This window comes from Trachypithecus francoisi, unplaced genomic scaffold (genome assembly GCF_009764315.1).
Source record: "Trachypithecus francoisi isolate TF-2019V2 unplaced genomic scaffold, Tfra_2.0 Contig00321, whole genome shotgun sequence".
Taxonomy (NCBI): Eukaryota; Metazoa; Chordata; class Mammalia; order Primates; family Cercopithecidae; genus Trachypithecus; species Trachypithecus francoisi.
In genome coordinates, this window is record NW_022680568.1 from 31,558 (window position 1) to 48,998 (window position 17,441).

At 42.3% G+C, this 17,441-nt stretch overlaps 1 protein-coding gene across 1 annotated transcript; it reads left to right on the plus strand.

The window, feature by feature from the left end:
- Positions 1-3,426: 3,426 nt before the first annotated feature.
- LOC117083296 (androgen receptor) lies at positions 3,427-6,144 on the plus strand. The gene has a single exon (XM_033210793.1). It carries the CDS (start codon positions 4,588-4,590, stop codon positions 6,142-6,144), a length of 1,557 nt encoding a protein of 518 aa, XP_033066684.1. The 5' UTR covers positions 3,427-4,587.
- Positions 6,145-17,441: the final 11,297 nt, after the last annotated feature.

The following is a 17,441-nucleotide window of genomic DNA, read 5'->3' on the forward strand; positions in this document are numbered from 1 at the left end:
CAATTAAAAAAAAAAAAGGAGAGAAAAAATTTGCACTTTTCATCAAAGAAAGTATACAATTGTAAAATAAGCACATGAAAAATGTTCTGCATCTTTATTCATGGGATAAATGAAAATTAAATGGGAAAGACGCCTCTAATTAGAATACTAAAATTAAAAAGACTGACCATACCAAGTATTGGTGAGATGGAAATGTAAAATAGTACAATCACTTACAAAGATGATTTGGAAGTTTCTTACACAAGTAGGTATATACCTACCCCGTGACTCACCCATTCTGTGGCTAAGTATTTACCTGAAATGAAAGATGAAATGAAAGAATACATCTATACAAAGACGTTTATACAAATATTTATAGCAGCTTTATTTGTAGTAGCCCCAAACTGAAAAGAACCCAAATGTTCATAAAAAGTGTGGATAAACAGAGTGTGGTACAGCAATGCAATAGAATACTACTTAGCAATAAAGAAGAATGAACTAGTGATATACATAACAGCTTAAATGTATATCAAAGGCATTGTGCTCAGTGAAAGATGCAAGTCAAAAAAAAAAAAAAGAGTACCTGCTGTACAGTTCCATTGATACAAAACTCTGGAAAGTGAAAAACAGTCTATACTGACCGAAAGCAGATCACTGGTTGCCTGAGGAGGAGTACGGGAGAGGTGGAGGGAAAATGTACAAAGTGGCACAATAGAAACTTTTGGAATCATAGATATGTTCACTATCATGATTGAATGATGGTTTCATGAGTGCATGCGTGTGTCAAAAATGATCAATTTATGCAACTTTAAATATGTGCAGCTTATTGTATATATCAATTATACCTCAGTACGGCTATTAAAAAAAAAAAACCCTCTGACTGCACAATGCAGAACTGATTCTAGGAAAGAGTGGAAGGAGGGTGACTGTTTACAGTGCTCCAGGTGGAAGAGAACGTTGCCTTCTGGAAGTGAACTAGGTTGGCAACAGCAGAGATGAAATAAGTGGGCAGATGTGTGAGATACTTAGGAAATAAAACCCGATGGTCACATTTTTCAAAGGTCAGCTCATCCCGGCTTTCCAGAGCAAAGATCTAGGGAAGACTTCATTAATAAATCCCTCTTGAAGTTGCAGAGGACGCTTATAACAGAAACTTACTCTCAACCTGACTAATCTGAGAGAACACCTCTAGTTCCATTTGATTACTAAAAAACTGCAAAGAACAGGAGGAGAAAGAAGAAAGCTGGTACAAACTGTGAACTTACATAATATTATTCAATAATTGTCTCTTGTTCTTAAAAGCAATGGGAAGAAAATGAGATTTGAGCTGGAAGATCACAGTTCAAAATCCAAATAAAGTATGTGGCCCTAATATGCTTACAGTAGTTAACTTTTCCTGATAATGATATAATTGTTGACAGCACCGTCTTTAAAAATAAAAATAACATAGTAATCCTTCAGATCTGTTGAATGCTGTCCTGTTTACAAGTTTGTACTATACACATTATGTCTTTTAAATGATACACTAGCCTTCTGAAGGTAGCTTATATTGGCAACACTTTTCAGATGTGGAAACTGTGAAGACAATGTTGGTGATGTGGAAACAACATAAACTTTGGAGTCTTTCAGACCCGGATTTGAATGTCAGACTGCTTTTTATCCAGAGTAACTTCAGAGCATTATTTCTCACCTTAATTTTTTTCAGGTCTCTTAGTGTCTGTATGTCCCCCTCACTCCTGTTCGTTGTTCATTCAGTGATTTTTGCACCTTCCTTCACTGTTAATCTGTAGACAAATAGTTCTCCTGACTCTGAGACTTATGTTAATTCCATTCTACCATCCTGCCAGCCCACTCAATTCCTATTGAGCAATGCTAGTTGAAAGTTGTGGTGGTATAAATGTTGCAATGAGTATTCAAATAAGGTTGAAGTGTCTATACATTCTACTTACATATGGTTGAGGTATATTCAAGGAAGGCTGTAGCCATTAAAATCTCAGGGAACAATTTTTCACCTTCTCAGGTGAAAGGATCTTCAGGCCTTTGTGTTCTGGAAGGTTCATTTATAGCCATTTCCCAAATAACAATGAGACTGATGAGTCTAGAGTGTAGCTCAAATGGCAATGGGCTGGAAGACTAGTTTAGGTTTTACTAATGTGGAACATAGAACAAAATTATGTCCTTGTTTCAGCCTGTTCATCTGTGAAGTAGAGCCTATCATATCCACTCTTCCTTGACTTTAGGTTTGAGTTACCTTCTTTGGTCAAGGTAAGTAAATGCCTATGATGTTTTGCTGTGCGCAAGATAAAGCTACAACAAAGCTACAACCCGTCTTTTCTCTGTAGAAGACTGCAAAAAGCGAAAGAGACCCAGGCAAAAATCTCGGAATGATTTTTGGAACAGACAGCCTCCCCAGAATCAGAAGTCAAAGGAATTTAAAACATAGGGAGGCCCAGGGTCTCTACTGACATAAAGGAAAGCTGTTTTCGTTATAGGTTTGCTTTTACATTTTCTCTCTCTTTCTATTCCCACCTGCCTCTCCACCTTCACACAGGGCTTATGGGACCTCCTCCACAAAAGAGCAGTTGCAATAACCCACATCATCCTCCACGACTGGCTGTCCATCAAGAGGCGAAAAGCAGCCCTATATAGGTTCTATCCTTGGATAGTTCCGGTTGGAAAGTTTAAAATATGCAAAGGCAACTTGGAAAAGCAAGCGGCTGCATACAACACAAACCTTTGCAAAGCTCTGCACAAAATTGAGGGCCTATGTGTACATGGCAAGTGTTTTTAGTGTTTGTGTGTTTGCCTGCTTCTCTGGGTGGTTTTGCCTTTGCAAGTCTGGATGAGAAATGCATGGTTAAAGGCAATTCCAGACAGGAAGAAAGGCAGAGAAGAGGGTAGAAATGACCTCTGATTCTTGGGGCTGAGGGTTCCTAGAGCAAATGGCACAATGCCACGAGGCCCGATCTATCCCTATGACGGAATCTAAGGTTTCAGCAAGTATCTGCTGGCTTGGTCATGGCTTGCTCCTCAGTTTGTAGGAGACTCTCCCGTCTGCGCGCTCTTATCGGTCCTGAAAAGAACCCCTGGCAGCCATTAGGAGCAGGTACTCCTATCGTCCTTTTCCTCCCTCCTCCTCTCCACGCCGTTGGTTGTTTAGATTGGGCTTTGGAACCAAATTTGGTGAGTGTTGGCCTCCAGGAAATCTGGATCCCTGGCGCTTAAAGCTTGGTTTAGCAAAGCAGGAGCTAATCAGGAAGCAGGGGTCCTCCAGGGCTACAGCTAGCCTATCCTGCCCTCGCCCACGCTGCGCCAGCACTTGTTTCTCCAAAGCCACTAGGCAGGCGTTAGCGCGCGATGAGGGGAGGGGAGAAAAGGAAAGGGGAGGGGAGGGAAAAGGAGGTGGGAAGGCAAGGAGGCCGGCCCGGCGGGGGCGGGACCCGACTAGCAAACTGTTGCATTTGCTCTCCACCTCCCAGCGCCCCCTCCGAGATCCCGGGGAGCCAGCTTGCTGGGAGAGCGGGACGGTCCGGAGCAAGCCCAGAGGCAGAGGAGGCGACAGAGGGAAAAACGGCCGAGCTAGCCGCTCCAGTGCTGTACAGGAGCCGAAGGGACGCACCACGCCAGCCCCAGCCCGGCTCCAGCGACAGCCAACGCCTCTTGCAGCGCGGCGACTTCGAAGCCGCCGCCCCGGAGCTGCCCTTTCCTCTTCGGTGAAGTTTTTAAAAGCTGCTAAAGACTCGGAGGAAGCAAGGAAAGTGCCTGGTAGGACTGACGGCTGCCTTTGTCCTCCTCCTCTCCACCCCGCCTCCCCCGCCCTGCTTCCCCCCCGCCACCCCGCCCCGCGTCTTCTCTCCCGCAGCTGCCTCAGTCGGCTACTCTCCGCCAACCCCCCTCACCGCCCCTCTCCCCACCCTCCCTCCCCCGTCGGCCCAGCGCTGCCAGCCCGAGTTTGCAGAGAGGTAACTCCCTTTGGCTGCGAGCGGGCGAGCTAGCTGCACATTGCAAAGAAGGCTCTTAGGAGCCAGGCGACTGGGGAGCGGCTTCAGCACTGCAGACACGACCTGCCTGGTTAGGTTGCAAGCAGCGAGAACCCTCCGTTTCCCCCCACTCTCTCTCTACTTCCTCCTGCTTTCCCCACCCCGAGTGCGGAGCCAGAGATCAAAAGATGAAAAGACAGTCAGGGCTTCAGTAGCCAAAAAACAAAACAAACAAAAACAACAAAAAAAAGAAATAAAAGAAAAATATAATAACTCAGTTCTTATTTGCAACTACTTCAGTGGACACTGAATTTGGAAGGTGGAAGATTTTGTTTTTTCTTTTAAAATTTGGGCATCTTTTGAATCTACCCTTCAAGTATTAAGAGACAGACTGTGAGCCTAGCAGGACAGATCTTGTCCACCGTGTGTCTTCTTCTGCACGAGACTTTGAGGCTGTCAGAGCGCTTTTTGCGTGGTTGCTCCCGCAAGTTTCCTTCTCTGGAGCTTCCCGCAGGTGGGCAGCTAGCTGCAGCGACTACCGCATCATCACAGTCTGTTGAACTCTTCTGAGCAAGAGAAGGGGAGGCGGGGTGAGGGAAGTAGGTGGAAGATACAGCCAAGCTCAAGGATGGAGGTGCAGTTAGGGCTGGGGAGGGTCTACCCTCGGCCGCCGTCCAAGACCTACCGAGGAGCTTTCCAGAATCTGTTCCAGAGCGTGCGCGAAGTGATCCAGAACCCGGGCCCCAGGCACCCAGAGGCCGCGAGCGCAGCACCTCCCGGCGCCAGTTTGCTGCAGCAGCAGCAGCAGCAGCAACAACAAGAAACTAGCCCCCGGCAGCGGCAGCAGCAGCAGGGTGAGGATGGTTCTCCCCAAGCCCATCGTAGAGGCCCCACAGGCTACCTGGTCCTGGATGAGGAACAGCAGCCTTCACAGCCTCAGTCAGCCCCGGAGTGCCACCCCGAGAGAGGTTGCGTCCCAGATCCTGGAGCCGCCGTGGCCGCCGGCAAGGGGCTGCCGCAGCAGCTGCCAGTACCTCCGGACGAGGATGACTCAGCTGCCCCATCCACGTTGTCCCTGCTGGGCCCCACTTTCCCCGGCTTAAGCAGCTGCTCCGCCGACCTTAAAGACATCCTGAGCGAGGCCAGCACCATGCAACTCCTTCAGCAACAGCAGCAGGAAGCAGTATCCGAAGGCAGCAGCAACGGGAGAGCGAGGGAGGCCTCGGGGGCTCCCACTTCCTCCAAGGACAATTACTTAGGGGGCACTTCGACCATTTCTGACAGCGCCAAGGAGTTGTGTAAGGCAGTGTCGGTGTCCATGGGCTTGGGTGTGGAGGCGTTGGAGCATCTGAGTCCAGGGGAACAGCTTCGGGGGGATTGCATGTACGCCCCAGTTTTGGGAGTTCCACCCGCTGTGCGTCCCACTCCGTGTGCCCCATTGGCCGAATGCAAAGGTTCTCTGCTAGACGACAGAGCAGGCAAGAGCACTGAAGATACTGCTGAGTATTCCCCTTTCAAGGGAGGTTACACCAAAGGGCTAGAAGGCGAGAGCCTAGGCTGCTCTGGCAGCGCTGCAGCAGGGAGCTCCGGGACACTTGAACTGCCGTCCACCCTGTCTCTCTACAAGTCCGGAGCACTGGACGAGGCAGCTGCGTACCAGAGTCGCGACTACTACAACTTTCCACTGGCTCTGGCCGGGCCGCCGCCCCCTCCGCCGCCTCCCCATCCCCACGCCCGCATCAAGCTGGAGAATCCGCTGGACTACGGCAGCGCCTGGGCGGCTGCGGCGGCGCAGTGCCGCTATGGGGACCTGGCGAGCCTGCATGGCGCGGGTGCAGCGGGACCCGGCTCTGGGTCACCCTCAGCCGCTGCTTCCTCATCCTGGCACACTCTCTTCACAGCCGAAGAAGGCCAGTTGTATGGACCGTGTGGTGGTGGGGGCGGCGGCGGTGGCGGCGGCGGCGGCGGCGGTGGCGGCGCAGGCGAGGCGGGAGCTATAGCCCCCTACGGCTACACTCGGCCACCTCAGGGGCTGGCGGGCCAGGAAGGCGACTTCACCGCACCTGATGTGTGGTACCCTGGCGGCATGGTGAGCAGAGTGCCCTATCCCAGTCCCACTTGTGTCAAAAGCGAGATGGGCCCCTGGATGGATAGCTACTCCGGACCTTACGGGGACATGCGGTAAGTTTCTCCTTCCAGAAATGTCGCCTTTCGGCCCAGGGCACAGAGTCGCTGTGCGTTCTGGGGTGTCTAGTGGCTCCTACCTGCGCGAACACTCAAACTGCCCCCGGGAGAGCTCAGCAGGGTAAACCTGGAGCTCTCCCATGGACTCCCGGCCTGCCAGAGGTTTAACCTGAGCTCTCCTAATTTCTGCTGCGTGTCCTGGGTGCTGATTCCTGCCCTCCCAGATTCTTCAACTCCCCCAACGGCCCCAAATTCTCGCTACCTCCTGGTACTCGAGTCCCAAACTTAAATCCGATTGTACGGGCCACCTTCAGAGACAAAGCTCGTAAGCCCTCCACTCTTCCTTTCCTCGTGTCCTCAAAGTCTGAGAACCTCAATCAGAAATTTGGGCAATTTCTTCTCTTCAGATCTGTTAGGACTTCCCTTTCAGCCTGTGCAGATTAGAGTCAAGAACACTGGCTCAAGAGCTTCTCAGCGGGTCTCCTCCAAGGAGGTAAAATGAAGTTATTGGTTAGGGAAAGAAAGTGGTCTCTGGGTGCTGAGGTCTGCTATGTGAAGGAGTGAACTTCTTTCCCGGGAAGCAACTGGGGACTTGCTCCAGGGCTGGAGGTCAGTAGAGATAATCCGAACCCTCATGTTTAGAGTAGGCAGAGGGGCAACTTTCTTGGTAAAGACTCCACAGGATTTGCATTCACAGTTTCTCAACGTTGGTTGACTATGTTGAAAGTAGTTGCTTGGGTCGGTTTTCTCTTATAAAGTGTTTATTTTCTCTGTGGATTATAACAGATCCACAACCCCCTACTTCAGGCTTGCATCAGCTCTATAAAGAGGAGAATATTCTTTTAATGTACAATTTAATTAGGCTTGAGTCTGACTTACAAAAGTGTTGGAAAACATATTTTTGTGAAACATTTCCTGCTATTTTAGTGTGCCCCAAAATCTCCACTGGGGAGGGAGGAGTGAGTTTTTTTTATTATATTCCTTCATTTTTAGGACATGTTGGCATTTTAGAATACATGCTGTTAGCTCTAACAAATTGAGTAAGAACTCTTAGTGACCTATGAGCCATACTCTTACCCCAAAGTTTTAATTAGCATATGAGAAAAGTGGGAGGCAATTGCATCGAGCTTATTAAAAATTATGCCTCACCGCAATTGTTGAGCTTCTTGGAGACCATGCTGAAGATTTTCTCCCCCAGCAAATTAAGATATTAGTTTATCTGGTGAGGGAGGACATACTGAATTGGGGAATTCACTCCTCAGGTAGGCCAGGTGCTGATGTCCCTGTGGACTTACGTCTTATTCTTTGTTTCTATGGCTATTTTCTTTTATCTGTGACTTCTCCAAAATTTCTTTGTTAGCCTTAACATCTTCGTTTGGGGACTTAAATCCAGCAATTTGCCTTCTTTCACTGATGCTTTCCTTGTTACAAGGTAGAGATAGCACGCTATTAGTGAAGAAAGAAAGAGGAGGGTAGGATTTCATATTATTTCGTGGGCTGTTGAAGAAACAGCTTCTTACCAGACTTTACATTCCATTAGGTTTTTAATGTTTGGCTTACAAGATTCTCAAAGGGTTCATTTGATATCGTCAAAGTATTTTCCAGTTAATTTAGACTCTTTATTTTTGTAATGGGTTTATCCTATGGGACAAAAAAAGTATTCTTCATTTTATAAGAATGAATTTTCTTGGTAGGGTTAATTTTTTTTCTAAGCCTGTCACTAGATGGTGGAGCCCCTCTTCTACTGTAAACTTTTCTTGGGGGAAAATGTCTAAGGTGCATTTTGACCTGCCATGATACTAAACCCAGACTCTGGAACCTTCCATCTTCTGCATGCCTCCCCCACAACTTACTTACTTAGCAGGGAAGAAACTGATGGTTCCACATATTTGTTAAAAAATGTGTGCCTTCAAAGACAAAACCAAAATTTTTAGGGAATAACTATGGAGAGCAAAAGTTATTCCCATCAGGTAAACAATGAGCTTGGTGATTTTATTTCAGGTCTTAATGAAAAAAGCTTCTTTATGAGGAAGACTATCATATCTTGGTGCCTCCTTGACAGTCTGCTTAAATTAATGACATAAACTAATGAGAATTTAGCAGCTCCTGCAGAAAGTACAAGATTTTTTTTTTCTGGTTTGTGATTGCTGTACTGATTATGAGGAGTCTAGTTAAAAGGAAAACTGGTGTTCCTGTCTGGTAAGCTGACGAAGACTCCATTTCTAGGATATAGAAAATCCTTAAGTCAGTTTATCGAAAATTAATCAATTTAATCAGAATGCAATCAATTCCAATCCAAAAGTTGATATTTTCTTACTTTCTCTTTTTTTCCCCTCACTTTGTAGGGGTACAATTTGATGAAAGGCAAGAGATTTCTTAAGCCAAATCAAGTGTGTCTTCCCTCTCTGTATTGCATACATTATGTGCCAATTTTGAGCTAAAAATCTCAAAATTGTGCAGGCTTCCAATGACCTGTTGGGTTCCTCCTTTTCCATTCATGTGTGTGTTTATGCACGTTAGTTAATTTTGTGAAGGGATTTTTTTAAACCTTAGTAACATCTGCATTCATTCTGTGTTCTTACACATTTACAATGTTTCTGCTGAGAGTATGGGAGATGCAAAGGTGGTCTCTTTTACTTAATTTAGCATGTGGTTTAAACAGAAGGAAAAATAAATGTGATGGGACTTGTGTGCAACCCTGATGATATTTTATGGAGCTGTCTGTCTTCTCTCTGAGATCAAACAGGACTACAACTTTGTTAATTGACCACTGGCTCCCTTGGCAGAAGTAGGGGTCCTTATATTCCAGCAGGCAGCACAATAATATGACAAAAATTTATTCTTGGGAGTTGGGTTCTAAGAGAGTCTGCATGCCAGAATTAGAGTTTGGGGTTTAGAGAAATCATCCAGATGCAAAAAGAACATTTTAATTTTTCTCTTGGTAATTTGTTCTAGTCTCCATAGTAGGTAGTACTTTAGCAGTGCTTTGATATTGACAAGTCTTGCTCCCTTTCTCTATTAGATTTTTCAAAATAAGGCATTTTATTAATTCCTCTTTCCTTCTCCTCTCTCCTCTCAGTTATCAAGCATTTTTATGACTATCTTAAAAGGGACAGTTTGTCTTGTAAAGCAGAATTTTCCTTTGAAACCAAGACAGACTATTTCTCCCCATAGGCTTCAAGAACTAATATTTTGGCAAGAAGCATCTTTTCCTTGTGGTCAGCAAATAGGTGGTGAGTTCTGTCTGGATCCCAGCAATCAACACCTGAGGACCAAATAGCCACACTGGGTGGCACCCCATCTGGAAGTATACACAGGATGTAGCCCTCTTTCTTGTCCACAGCTCAAGTCAGCCAAAGATTAACACTGGTGAGAGATATGTTTGAAGAAGTTTGCAGGCTTCCAATTGCAGGGTCGTTTTGGGGTACTTTCTTGTCTGTGCTAATTTTATCTCAGCAGGCTTCTATTCTTTGAGCTGTAAACTTTGAAATAATATATTAGATTTGCTGGTACGTTTAATTTTCTTTGTTAAGTGTTTTTCATTCCAATAGTAATTTTTCATCTGGTGTACATATATGCATTTAAAACAAAAAATTCTTTGGTCTCCTTTCACGTACATGCACTGTGGCTTGTACATGTGCAAGCCACTTGGTGGGATTATGTGAATTGGAGTTAGAAATGTGGACAATTTTATTATGATTATTTTTAATGGTGATATCAAAATCACCAGTTTCATTCAGAACCTTGCATAAGCAGGGAGCAGAATGTGGACTGGGTGTGGCAAAGCAAGGCCTTATTTTATAGCCAAACCTGAAATCACAACTCTGAAATATAAAAAAAGCAAACAAAAAAATCAAGTTTTGTGAGCTTGGTCAGAGAAGGAAAAGAAAATCTCTCCCCACCCCCCACCTCCACCATTTTCTCTTTGTCTGCAGCTTCCTCAAGTGCTGCCTGTCCCCGATTTTCTTTTATTCCACTCCTTTCATGTTTTTGACATTGAAATCCAGGCTCTTCTTTCCACTTCTCAGGGCATTTTTCTCATTACACCTGTGGCATGCTCCTAAAGAATTTCTTTTTAAAAAAAAAAAAAAGCTGTAAAGTAACCGATTAGATCAACCCCAGCATCTCTCCCTTAAGACTAGATGACATGAGGGGATTGCAAAATGAATAGCTGGGTTTTTTTACCTTGAGGTTAAAGCCTGGTTCAACAGTTGCTGAGGGAGTTAACTAGATGGCTTGAGGACTTGGCAATTTCATAAAGTATTTTCTCTTATGCTGTCTCTGTCTCTGTCTTGATCTCTGTCTCTCTCTGTGTACTGTAATGTTGGCCACCTTCTCTCAGAACCTGAGAGACAGCTCTGAGACCCTTCCCAGGTCGGTTCGGTTCAGACCTCGGTAGCGCGATCACAAGCAGTACCTAATATGCATATGAGGGTGCGTGCTGTAAGTGTCCATCTGGGCTAATCTGCTTAAGCTACATAAAAATTAATAATTTGAAAACAAAGAAAGATATTAAAGAAATTATTCTACCTCCGACTTCCCATATCAGCATTCCATCAAGTTCTGGGATGTTAAATTCAGAGAAAGTTAACCTCAAACACAAAGTTGACTTTTAAACAAAATTGCTTATAAAGTTCTGTACAGTTACCAGCATTGGTTGCCCTTTGTCATACGGAAGAGAATTATGAAATCTCATATTTACATAGCATTCTTCAAAAAAAAAAAAAAAGACACAGTGTTTTCCAGTTTATTCACTGCATTTGTGTAAGTTTGAGTAGGCCAGGAGGGGTGCTTAGTGATTACCCTTTTGCTAGGTAAAGAAGTAGGAAGTTAGATTTTCTATGATGTTTGTTTACCACGTAGGGGAATCTCTTTAGAGCAACACTGCCAAGCTTTTTCTACTTGAAATTTCCCACCTGACAAATACTTTAGATTGTTACTCCTAAGGACTTCTCTCAGTAGCTGCTATATAGAGACGATAGTCCATGAATTATTGCTTGCACACTCATGGGTGATGCCACCCACTCTCTCTCCTGGCAGTTCTTGCTGCCAACCTGCAGGCCACAGCAGGACTGAAGGCAGCTCATCTAGATAAGTTTATAGCATTAAAGTGCTGGGTCACCTGAGAATGTTGTCAATTTAGGTTACTTAGTATCTAAATGTTATTTTTTAAATAATAGCTTTATTGAGATGTAATTTACAATCCATACAATTCACTCATCTAAAGTGTACAGTTCCATGCTTTTCAGTATATTCAGAGTTGTGCAACCATTATTGCAATCAATTTTAGAACATTTTAATCACCCCCAAAGGAAACTCTGTGCACCTTTGTGTTCACTCCCCTATGTTCCCTCAGTCCTTAGCAACCAATAATCTACTTCTATCTATGGATGTGCTTATTCTAACATTTTGTATGAATGAAATCATGTAATATGTGGTCTTTTGTGACTAGCTTCTTTCACATAGAATATGTTTTCAAGGTCATCCATGCTGAAGCACGTATCAGTACTTCGCTATTTTTTATAGCCTAATAATGTTCCACTGTATGGCTATACCACATTTTATCTATCCGTTTATCAGGTGATGAGCATTAGGGTTGTTTCCACCTTTTGACTATTATGAATAGTACTGCTGTGAACATTCATGTACAAGTTTATTGTGGACATATTCAGTCCACATATTGTGGACATTTTCAATTCTTTTGGATACATACATAGGATTGAAATCTCTGAGTCATATGGTACCTCTGTGTTTATCCTTTTGAAGAACTGTCAAACTGTTTTCGAAAGTGTCTGCACTGTTTTACAATCCCATCAGCAATGTATGAGGGGTCCATTTCTTCCACATCCTTGCAAACACTTGTTATTCTCTGTCTTTTTTATTACAGCTATATTAGTGGGTGTGAAGTGGTACCTCATTGTGGTTTTTATTTCTATTTCCCTAATAACGAATAATGTTCAGTATCTATTCATGTTCTTATTGGCCATTTGTATATCTTCTTTTCTGAGAAATATCTATTTGGATCCTTTGCCCAATTTTTAGTTGGTTTTTTATTATTGAGTTTTAAGAGTTTTAAAAAAGATATTCTGGATACATGTCCTTTAATAGATTGTGATTTGTGGATATTTTTTCACATTCTGTGGGTTGTCTTTTTTACTTTCCTTTTTTTTCTTTTTGTGTTCTTAATGATATCTAGATTGAAGCACAAAAAAAGTTTTTAAGTTTGATGAAGTCCAATTCATCTATTTTTTTTTTTTCTGTTTTGGCTTATGATTTTGGCATCATATCTAAGAAGGCTTTGCCTAATCCAAGATTACAAAGATTTACACATATGTTTCCTTCTAAGAGTTTTATAATTTTCGCTGTTTACACTTAGGTCTTTCATCAGTTTTGATGTAATGTTTATATATGATTGAGGTAGGGGTCCGACTTCATTCTTTTACACATAGATATTCAGTTCTCACAATATTCTTGTTGAATTTTTCCTCACTTAACTGTCTTGGCACCCTTTGTGTAAAATCAGTTGACTGTAAATGTGAGGGTTTATTTGTGGACTCTCAACTATATTCAGTTGATCTATATGTTTATTCCTATGCCAGTACCACATTATCATGATTATTGTAGGTTTTTAGTGAGTTTTAAAATTAGGAATTTTGAGCTCTTCGACTTTGGTCTTGTTTTTCAAGGTTGTTTTGGCTCTTGTGGGTCCCTTGAATTTTCATATGAATTGGGATAAGCTTGTCAATTTCTACAAAGAAGTCAGCTGGGATTCTCACAGGAACTCTATTACATCTGTAAATCAATTTGGGGAGCATTGCCATCTCAACAACGTTAAGTTTTTTCATCCATAAATATGAGATGTCTTCCCATTTATTTAGGTCTTCCTTTTGTCAACAATTTTTTATTGTTTTCAGATGATAAGTTTTGCAGTTCTTTTTAAAATTTAGTTCTAAGTGATTTATTTTTTGATGCTATTATAAATTGAACTGTTTTGTTGATTTTCTTTTCAGATTATTCACTGCCAATGTATGAAAATATAATTGTTTTGTGTATTGATCTTGCATCCTGCAACCTTGTTGAAAATACCTGAATTTTGAATACTTCTGGGACTTACAGGGAAGAGGGCTTCTGCTGCTTCACTGAAAGTTAAAGCTTATTTCATTTCATCCTGTATGAAGGCTGCATACAGGCCTTCTGTATGAAGGGGACACAGTTGTCATTTTTACTCAGCTATAAATTTGAACTGGTAATCCCATCCCCTTTCAGGATGAATAGGAGAGTGTTTTTAAATGTTCATCTCTTTAGAGAACAGCAGGAAAGAAGCCTAATAAGGTTTGGGTTGTTTATAATCCTTTTTTAGAATTTGGATTTGGGAACTATTAGCAAGGGAGTGAGTAATAATAATAATTTCTATATAGAAAACTAACATGTAGAGGTGACAAATGAAATCACTAGCTATATTTGGCTTATGTTTAGGTTTTTATAAGCAGCTAAAATCATAAGTTTGTGTTTTTATCTCTTGTCCTTTGGACAAAGTAAATTCCAATACTCCTTCTGATGTGCATTTCTAGATGGGGAAAGGATTCCTTTACTCTCATATAATTTAAGCTTGTTTTTAGAGATGTACTCCATAGCCATGAAGCAAAGATAAAATTCATCTATGTAGAGATTGAACTTTGTCTTCATTAACACTCTAGGCTAAAGGTCATAGCTAATCAGCTACAACTGTCATGTCCTGATAATTGTGAGTTAACTGCAGGCCACCCAGCAAAAGGTTTAGTTATAATCTAATAGCTTTCTGTAGAGATTACCCTAATAAAGGATTTTTTTAAAAAAAATAATCTGGCTGGGCATGGTGGCTCACTCCTGTAATCTCAGCACTTTGGGAGGCCGAGGTGGGCAGATCATCTGAGGTCAGGAGTTCAAAACCAGCCTGGCCAACATGGTGAAACCCCATGTCTACTAAAAATACAAAAATTATCCAGGCGTTTTGGTGGGCACCCATAATCCCAGCTACTTCGGAGGCTGAGGCAGGAGGATCACTTGAGCCTAGGAGGCAGACATTGCAACGAGCCGAGATCATGCCACTGCACTCCAGGATCCGTCAAAAAAAAAAAAAAAAAAAAAAAGACTATCAATCAACCACTTTTCATTAAGCACCTGCTATGTTTCCAGCATGTACTAGGAAGAGACAAGGTAAAAGGGGACACAATTCATACAGAATCTTCTTGAGGTAATTGCTTACAAGGAGCTTATAACCACTAAAAACAAAAACAAACAAAAAACAAATAACCAAAACCCAAACAGAAATGCAGCACCATCATGCCATGATGCCTGTATGAGATCCTGGATTGTATGGGGTGGATTTTTTTAAATGTAGATATTTAAAAAAAAAAAAAAAGAGAGAGAGAGAAATGAATCAATAAAGGCTGAAGTGTTCAACAATGTTACCTGTGGCTGCTTTTAATCCTTCGTGGAAGTAAGTAGGAGCATGTCTAAACTCAAGCAATAGTTAAAGATCCTGATGTATATATTAAATAACAGAAGTTGGTACCTCTGGAAAGAATGAACTGGAGGCATGGGTTGAAATCTATTTCTGCTTATTCAATAGTGCACCCCAGTCAAGTTAGTTGCCAATTTCTTCTTCAGTTTTTTTGGCTATATCATCGCACTTGTTGGGTACATGTTTTTGATGTCTTTATCTGAACAAGTCCACAATAATATGAGTAATAAATTAGAATTGAAGGTGATTAATGGCTCTGAATTTGATATAAGATGCCCAGTGTGGTGGTCAGATCAAGAGTTGTTTTTCTGCCTTCTAAGTTTCCATTGATCCTGATGGATTGCACAAATAGAACAATTCGGGGAGTAAGGGGGCACATGACGATCTTATAAGAGCTTTGCTGTAATAGACAACGTAACATTCTGAAACGGCCTACCACCTAACATGAGCTCTGTTCTCTGCAGGTTGAGTGGGTTCCTTGCTTGTGGAACTGTAGTCCCGCTATCTGGCCGCTAGGGGGACTGCAAGTGACCCGTGGCAGGATTTCCCTGGGAATGGTGAACCTCCATTGACGGTTTCAACACACAGCCAAGGCCCTATCGCAGGATAACTTCAACCAGAACTGCCTAGCACCAGACAATAAATAAGCTACTATGGCACTTACTGTTTCATTTGGGATGTTCTTTCTCGAAGTGTCAAACATTTTTAAGTAATATTTTGACTTTTTAATACTTCTCTTTGCATATGGAGCAGGACACAGTGACATTGAATATATTCAAGTAGCACTGTCCAGTTTATAGAGAAGTTTCATATTCCATTATTGCATTTCATTCTTGTTTCTACCCTGTACAAGTAACTAGAGTTTGGAGTATTATAATAGTATTCATACTATTACAATACTTTTATTCCCATTCTAAAATTATGCTAAGAGTGGTTAAGTTACATGTTTACAATCAAACAGCATCAAAGTGACAGATCTGGGATTTCAGTCTCATTCTCTCTTCTCCAGATCATGTTTCCCTGCTTTTATCTCACAGCTCTTTTTACCTTATAGATAGGAAACATGAGAGTCAGAGAGGCAAAAGAACCACAAGTGGTGTCAATACTAGAAATTTATGAAGTTCTTAAGGCTTCTAGGTTTGTTACCCATCCACCAGACTGATGGATTTGGTTGTATGAGAGTTCTGGGTGCCAATAACCTTGCCATTCTACTTTACAGACTGCATATATTCAATAAATGCCTATTAAGCATCTACTATGTGCCAAATTCTGTACTAGGCATCAATGATGTAGCAGCGAACAGAACACACAAAAATATCTGAATGGAGCTGACAGTTTAATGAGAGGAGACATGTAGTATACATCTGAGCATGAAAAGTGTCATGCAGAATAACTTCACAGAGTATAGGGTATAGAGTTTTATGGTGAGAGGGAATATTTTATGTCTGCTGGCCAGTGAAAACCTTACTGGAAAGGTAAATTTTGAGCAGTGACCTGAAGGAAATTAGGAAATGAGCTGCTATTTGGACATCTGGAGTTAGAATACTCCAGGCCCAGGGAACCACAGGCACAAAGGGCCTGAGGCAGGAGAGCATGCTTGCTGTGACGGAGGACAAAGAGGCTCATACGGCTGGTTTAAATAAGTGAGGAATGGTAGACAATGAGATCAGAGTTAATGAGGTTGCATGGTAGGTCTTCCTAAAGACTTTGGATTTTACTCCTAAGCAGGGTGTATTGGTAGGTTTTGAGCAGAGTAACATGACCTGACTTACACTTTAACAGGCTCTCTCCTCTTCATAACATCTGTCACTCTGATATATTATACGTTTGTTTGTTTACTTACTGTATGTGTGGAGAAGAGACTGTGGGAGCAAGAAGGGAAGCAGGGAGACAAGGCTACTGCAGTGATCTGGGTGAGAGGTGACCATGTCTCAGACTAAGGTGGTATTGGTGGAGAAGATAGGAAGTGGCTGAATTCTGGATGAGTTTTGATGGTAGAGCCAACAGCATTTACTGACAGAGTGGATATTCACTGTGAAAAAAATAGAGGAGATGAGGATGATTGCCAAATTTTTGGTCTGAGTAACTGGAAAAATGAGATTGCCATTTACTAAAATTGTGAAGACTGTATGTAGAGCAGGTGCATGGGCAGGATAGAAATCAAGAGTTTGATTTTTGACTTATAAAGTTTGAGTTATCTGATGAGCATCCTGATGGCTTCTTCTCAGTTTTCATTCAGTGCCCTCAGCTTTGCTGTTCTTCAAGAAGATTAAAAAGGACCTTAGAAATCACCTAGGCTGTAGGTACCCTCTCCCTTCTTTCCTTTTACTTTATAGAGGTCTATAGAAGGGTAGGGACTTATCCAAGGTGAAACAGTGAGCTGGTGACAGAACTAGGGCACAAACCCAGTTCTCTTCGATTCTGATTCAGTAGATTTTTTTTTAGTGTGATTCTGAGGACTCATTTGGGCAAGAGTGAGTTTTTTGTTTTTGTTTTTTGTTTATTTGTTTTTTTGCGCAAACCTAAAACCAGGTGATTAAACTAAATAGTGAATAAAACTGGAAAACTATACAAATTGGTTGCTCTCCCCAATCAAACTGAAATATTATTATTAGGTTTTTACTGAACTACACACCAAAATATTTTTTTTCCTGTAAAAACACAGTAAGTGGATTTTTAAAGGCAATTGAGCTTTTATCAAAGCTAGAATCTACAGGGCACCTGGACAAAAATGGCCTAAAATCCTAGGAAATTAGAGTTCATGGAACCTGGCAGACCATCTTGTCCAGCTAGCT

Coding starts and splice junctions, on each gene's coding strand:
- LOC117083296 (XM_033210793.1), top strand. CDS start 4,588: ATGGAGGTGCAGTTAGGGCTGGGGAGGGTCTACCCTCGGCCGCCGTCC.